General features: G+C 36.0%; 1 protein-coding gene across 3 annotated transcripts in view; it reads left to right on the top strand.

The window, feature by feature from the left end:
• The first annotated feature begins 3209 nt into the window (after positions 1 to 3209).
• CA11 (carbonic anhydrase 11) overlaps positions 3210 to 7513 on the top strand; it is a 716291-nt gene continuing 711987 nt past the window's right edge. For all 3 annotated transcript variants that reach the window (XM_072110510.1, XM_072110509.1, XM_072110508.1), the window contains exon 1: positions 3210 to 3608. In XM_072110510.1, coding sequence (XP_071966611.1) covers positions 3545 to 3608 — 64 coding nt within the window. In that variant the 5' untranslated portion in view covers positions 3210 to 3544. The remainder of the gene's footprint in view (positions 3609 to 7513) is intronic.

Below are 7513 nucleotides of genomic sequence, written 5' to 3'. Positions count from 1 at the left end.
TTAGAAGAGCAGTGAAGAACAACAAATTACAGATGTTTACGGATGTTTTCCTTGTAAGAACACATTGAAAGAACACTATTCTTCACATTGCAGGTGTTGCGCGTGTCTTTCGATAAGTTAGGAGATGTGCACGAACATCTGCAGTGTGAAGAATAAAATAAAAACAGTGAACACAGTGAACACAGGATCATTTAAGTGAAGTACACATTGAAAGAACACAGTGAAGAACACATTGCAGATGTTTGCGCACATCTCCTAACTTATCGGAAGACATGCGGGAACACCTGCAATGTGAAGAATAGTGTTCTTTCAATGTGTTCTTACAAGGAAAACATCTGAAACATCTGTAATTTGTTGTTCTTCACTGTTCTTTCGTTAACTAAATGTTCGTTATCGAGCAGGGGAAATACTCGTCCGAGCAACGAGCCGGCAGAGTATGCATCAAGCACGGACGATTATACTCTCTCATCTCTACTGACAACCCACAGAACGATTTTGGGGTGTTTTTCTAAAGTTCCATGGGTTGGACACAATACATTGAGCACTAAAATGAAATTTTTGCAATAAAAACAAAATTTGTACTCTGCACCATTTACTTTGCATTAGATTTTGTCCAGCATGTTGGTGGTTTAAATGCTCACCACAACCACAGATACATTTTTTTGAGGAGTCTAGTTTACTAAATGGTATAATTTCTCGGGAGTTTCTACTGCACTGGTACCCCACTCGCCCTGCGAACATGATATGGCACTCCAAATCCAAACGTGTGAAAATGGAGCTCCAAAAGCAACATTTTGCTCCTTCCCTTCTCAGCCCTGCTGTGTGCCCAGCCTGTCAATTATTGGCACATGTGTGGTAGTGCTAACAACCCACAGAACGATTTTTGGGGTGTTTTTCTGAAGTTCCATGGGTTGGGCACAATATATTAGGCACTAAAATGAAATTTTTGTGCTAAAACACAATTTTTACTCTGCACCATTTACTTTGCATTAGATTTTGGCCAGCATGTTGGGAGTTAAAATTCTCACCACAACCCCAGATAAATTATTTGAGGGGTCTAGTTTCCGAACTTGGTATAATTTCTCAGATGTTTCTATTGCACTGGTACATCACGAGCCCTGTGAACATGACATGGCACTCAAAATCCAAACGTGTGAAAACGGAGCTGGAAAATCAAAATTTCACTCCTTCCCTTCTCAGCCCTGCTATGTGCCCAGCCTGTCAATTTTGTCGTACTCGGGACAGCGCGCAGAAGGATTTTTGTGATGTTTATTTAATGCGCCATGGGTTGGGCACAATATAATAGGCACTAAAAAAAAGTTTTGAACTAAAAGACTGTTTTTACCCTGCACCATTTACTGTGCATTAGATTTTGCCAGCACGTTGGGGGTTAAAATGCTCACCACAACCCCAGATAAATTCTTTGAGGGGTCTAGTTTACTAAATGGTGACATATTTGGAGGTTTTCTACCAGGGATAACAGACTTCTCCAATGCTGATTTGAATAGTCTGAGATGTTACGTTCATAAAATGATATTACTTGTGGGGGTATATAATACATAAGCCTTTATAGGGCACTTCCAAGCTGAATTGGTCACCAAAAATGTAGTATTTTTCAAATCTCTTGAAAAAAGTTGCTGCTAAAACGTGAAACCTTCTCACATCTGTAAAAAATGAAAACTTAAAGCAAATTATGGAAATACAAAGAAGACCAATGGCAAAAGGTTTATACAAAAAATTGCGGTTTGACTTTTTGTCTAAAAAGTAGAACATTTGAAACTTTGAAAATTGTCACTACTAACATAAACTACAATGTTTCATGAGAAAACAGTCTCAAAACATATCTTAAAGCGTTGAAAAGTTATTACCACAGGAAGAGACACTGGTCAAATTAAAAAAAAAAGGCTGAGCCTTAGGCCGAGGTCACACGTTCCGCTAGGCGTCCATTCATAACGCGACGCTAGCGCACAGGGGGTGGTCCTTAGCCCGAAGTCGCATGCGTTTCACTGGCATGTGCGTTTGGGTCGAGGACCGCCCCCTGTTCACTAGTGTCGCATTATGAACGGACACCGAGCGGAACGTATGACCGCGGCCTTAACGTACAAACAGACTGGGTCCTTAAGGGGTTAAAGAACTATTTATTTTGGGTGGGTTATTTTAAATACAGAGATTTAAAAAGTATCCAACAGCACAATTAAATACAGTGGATGCACAGCTTAGACTTGATTAATCCACCAGATCAAATATATTCAAAAAATATGAGGGGACTTTATTAACCCACAGTGAAAAAGTCTACATTTCAGTTCTTCTACAGGAACCTTTGTCAAGGCAAGACAAGGGTTCCTGGAAAGGAATTGGAACATGGCCTTTTTCACTCTGGGTCAATGAATTACCCCCACCTTTTTAAAAACCTTTGATGTACCACCATTTTTGAATGTATTGCATACCAGATATTGTATACACTCTATATAATTTAGTAGTTCAAATTTTCAATACCATCAGTAGCAATTTTTAATGATGACTGTGGTGGATTTATGGACAAGGGAGCATATTAAACTAGCTTAATCCATTTAAACATCACCCTTTGTTAATTCTCATGTGGCAGAGGATTCTTTTTTACCCTACAGCAAATAGTGTAAGCTACAAATACTAAGACAGCAACATACTTCACCTTACCTTTGCAAGGAACATACTACTAAGTATGTAATCTTATAAAGCACTGTGTATTTAATTTGCATCTCTGTTTTAATTTTCAGTGTGTGAATGTGTTATTGCACCTTACTCATTCTACATTTTTATTGCATACAAGCATTTTGGTTAAACTGAAATAAGTGTTGTTTACACTTATTGCATTATGACAGAAACTAATCAATGTGTTTAATCTACAATATACACACATGCATTATTATCCTTTTTACATTGGAACTGTTTTGTTTCATAGATTACCAATCCTCCTGAGATCACTAAGGGTGATCAAAAAGATAGCGTTTATGCATAAAACTGTGATACATAAAAAGTAGAAATGAAATTTACACCTGAAGAGGAGATGGTGATTACAGAAATGAGGGCAAGCTAGGAAATCCTGAGGGAAAGAATCAAAACATATTATACAAGGAAGACAATACCAGAGAGATAGAGAGAGAGGAAGGGAATAAAATAAATAAATATATTCAAAAGGGGGGGAGGGTAAGAGTAACTGGAAGGTATAGAGCCAGGGAGAGAGAGAAAGGAAAATGGAATAGAATGAAAAAGGAGGAGCAAAATAAAATCAAACAAGAAGCTTTATTCCAGGAACCAAGGAATTCTGCGAGGCAGAGTGATTTTGGGAGATGATAGCTTAGTATATGCGCTAGGCAGCTGAATAGTTTGCACTGTTTGTTACAAGATTCAATAAACTGTAGCAAACATTAGGAAGGGAGAGGGAACCAGTAAGGGTTATCTGATTCATGGAAACTAGCAGCATTTCTCTCAACCTGTATATGTATTGATGGATATCTAGCTGTTTTCCAGCATTCAAGGGATGAAGGGATAAACCAGCAGCAGAATGCCAGAATTTATTTTGAGATCTGTGTTAATCCTTCAGGCAAGCACTGCCATATACACCGCAGGTAAGTAATAGCATGCTGGGCAGTGGCCACTAAGGTGATTTATATTATTAATATTGCATGTGTTCTATTAACAGTCACCACCAAGTTAAGGATCAATATTCTGTGTAGATAGGGTTGGGAAATTGTATTTATTAGTTTGTTATTTTATTGATGGGGTAATGTATTTATTTGTCCTGTAAAAGAAGATATTGACCACTGATACCGGAGTTTAACTTTCATATAATACATGAAAAATGTCAGAATCACTTTGGTTTAGAATGGTATATACTATACCGAGTGCAAGCATTTGTGTAAGTAGCTATCATCCATTTATCCATGTTTCATTAAGTTAACATTACCCAGCACAGAGCTTTTGAGACTGTGAATGTATCTGGCTGTCAATGAAAATCACACAGACTGGTAAATAAAGTATGAATCCATTGTAAGCAATGTGAATTTAATCCTATTCCTTGAAATAGTGACATGTGACAAAGAATGGGTATTATCCAGCCCAACAGTGTTATTTTCTTTAATAGAGTCTAGGTGGAAAGTGATTACTCATGGAGAAATTAGAATATGATAATCTTTGAAAGTTGTGTGGAAAGTTCATTCATCTTCTTTGCTGCAAATCAAATTTCTGTCATTTAACTGGATCATTTTGTGAAATTTTGTGGGATGTGCTAATTGAAGCCTTCTGTTGTTATATACCATATGATTCAACTGGATTTCCATTTTCAAAATAACACCTCAGAAATGCAAGGCAGGATACTGTTAGGTGAAATCTAATAAACCAGGTGATTTTTTATATTTGTTATCCATAGCCTCCTCTCTTCTAAAATTAAGTTTTTAAAATTATTGTAATGAGCCATAATTATGCTAATGAGCTTTGGAGGCATTACCAGAGCCCCTTTGTGCTGCAGCATCACACGATATTACACTGTTAAAATTATTTTATCCTCCCACTGAGTGCTGAAACCTCCTCTTTTGCCATACAATTACAGGAGGAATAGGGAGGGGGGAACTGTACAGGTGGAGGCAGTGAGGAGGAGCTCTGGTAATGCCTCCCAGAGCCCTTCTGGGCTAGTAGCATGATGTTAAAAGTGAATTTTAAAGGGAAAGAGGCCATGGGTAACAAATATAAGAAAATAGGCACAGTTTTGGTGCCTGGATCTATGAATAAGTGTCCTTAGATAATCATGCTTAATTTTGATTTCCTTATATTGCATACAGTATTTTCTATCCTAAGTAACCAAGTAGTATTACTATCTTTAGTAATACAAGTGGATAAGAGCACACAATGTGGCAAGTTAAATGCACGAGTTGGTTGAGAATATATTATTATTATTATTATTATTATTATTATTATTATTATAATGAGCTATGTAGGTCACTTCTCCCTAGGTATAGGATGACATGAATTGTTTATGACTGTTAAAATTAAATTAAATTACTTCATGTACTGTTTACCAAATGTAAATGTTCTTATTCTATTATATGTAGAAATTAATTTTAATATTTTGAGAACATTTGGAAAATATGGGCCTATAAGAATTTTAAAAAGTGGTATGACTTAAAAAATACTTTTGTGGAATACAACTCAAACTAGTTATCTATGTAGATTGTTCTCACTGTGGTATGATAGGTTGCTTCTATAACAGCAAACAAAAGAAAACCCTAGCACAAGTGTAAGCAAAATCATACAGAGTATTGTGTTTTCTGGTAATCTGTAATTTGTGTTATACAGTACCATTCCATTTTACAATTGCACTCCTTTAATGCAGGGTTAAGGAAAGACTGGAAAAATCTTCTGTAGCTTAGGGCACAAAGTTTTATATAAAGTGTTCCTATTTTTGACACTCAATATAAGCTGATAAAATATGTATAACTAATATTTCATACCGTTGAATGTCTTAAAGGAAATTTACCACTTGCATGGTAGTTATTTGAGCTTATTATATGCACCTGTTGGCATCTTCACCCCAATCCCGACACATATCTTCATTAAGCTTGACACGTGGGCAATCCTGTAAAAAAAAAAAAATAGGCATCTAAAAATATGCCAATTGTAATGTATAGAGTATCAGAGGCTAATAATTAAACATCAATAGTTACCTCCTCTCCCCTCATGGATAGCCCAGTGATGTCACCCAGGAGACTTGCATAGTTGTAAGCGGAGAGCACTGGGCAGCCTAAATGATATACAAAGGGTGCCCGCAGTTAATAATTATGCATTAGCCTCGGGTGCTCTGTATACATCACAATGCCCACAGGGCTAATTAGCATATTTTAAAAAGTCTTTTTTAAAGGATTGCTAGTGAGTTAAGCTTAAAGGGTTTTTTTTTCCATGTAAGAAAGTTATTACATTTTTATCCCCTAGTCATGTTTACACAATAAAGAGCATTTTTTAACCCCCTTCCATTTCAATTTTACCTCGTTTTATTGTTGTCTTAGCTTCTAAATTTTCTCGATTTCCCAATTTCAGTTTTCTCTTCCTCAACTCAGTGATGGTCAATGTAAAATTCCAGAGTGTGGGAAGTAGACACTTTATAATTCCTCTGTTCTATGGGATTCTATGTGCAGAGAATGTGCCCTGATTATCAGGGTACTGGGTTTATCTACGCTTTTATTTAGCTTCTGAACATTCTACCATTCTATCGGACAAATAAAAAAAGACAGTTGAGAGATCAGAGTCATGAGATGGATATAAGACACAATAACACACTCCTGCTTTGCTATCTCACCTATATCACACAGTCAGCTCTGCTATAAAGACCTTATTTTGTCTTTGGCTTGTACAGTAAGTTTCTGTATGCTGAATGTTTTCAGGAATTTCCTGTATCAGTACTGTGTCTAAACTGGTCTTGTAATGCAGGGGTAGCAGGAGGCAGAGAGCATTTCAGCTGTGTAGACAAGAGAAGCTATTCATGAGTGTAATCGGACCATAGTGAGAAGATTTACGGTTGGATCAGGGACAACCAAATTTATACTGATTGAGGACTGATAGAGAGGTAGGAATTATATCTGTGAAATGCTGTATATTTATAACATAAGTGAATTAGAGAATGTATTATTTGTTATGCTGAGTATATTTAAGAATCCTTTCTTCATGGGAATACCCTTTTAATGAAGATATGTGCCAGGATTTGGGAGAATAAGCCAGCTTATATTAAGCTTAAATTACTACCATGCAAATGTTAGATTTCCTTTAAGTTGTATTATTAGGAACAAGTGACTATAGTACATTAACACCTCCACTGCTTTGCAGATTAAAAACTTAATTATACATTCTCAAACTCCAGTACAACACAATATTTTCTTATTAAAACCTTAAAGCCTTTTGAAGGAATAAGTTCTGAATACTCACAGTAGTACATACTCCCAGGAGTTGGCAATGCTTTGAAAACTTGTACACCAGTAGCTCAGTGAATATTCATACAGTTCTAAATCAATAATTCACACCAGATTCATCCATGTTGTGCGAATCAAACCAGGAAAAAAGAAAATGTCACTATGCGCTGCAATGACTTTGTTCTGAAGCAATGTATCTTTAACTCAGTTAAAACTTTTTTTCTCTAAAGATTGTTAGCAATCATTTAGAGCAAATATACCTATATTTAGCTATATTTATAATCTGTACAAAAAAAAATATTCAACAGTCCTTTTATCTATGCAAATTGTAAAAGAGCTTCTTGATATATTAGAAGACCGAAAAGTTAATATTTTCAGTAGATACTCGTTTATATTTACCCACCAAAAATTCCTAAGGAAATCAACCATCAGGATTATGGATTATAAATCAGGCACATTTACAGTCCCCTCTCACAGGATCTGCTCTTCTTTTGTTTTTTTTATGCCTTTGTTTTTATGAAGAAAGATAAAGAAAGCCCCTGAGACTCATTTACATAATTCATTAAGATTTTTTTTTG

Source organism: Engystomops pustulosus, chromosome 6 (assembly GCF_040894005.1).
Source record: "Engystomops pustulosus chromosome 6, aEngPut4.maternal, whole genome shotgun sequence".
In the NCBI taxonomy this organism is placed as follows: Eukaryota; Metazoa; Chordata; class Amphibia; order Anura; family Leptodactylidae; genus Engystomops; species Engystomops pustulosus.
Note: the sequence above shows the minus strand (reverse complement) of the source record. Positions and strands in the feature narration are given on the sequence as shown.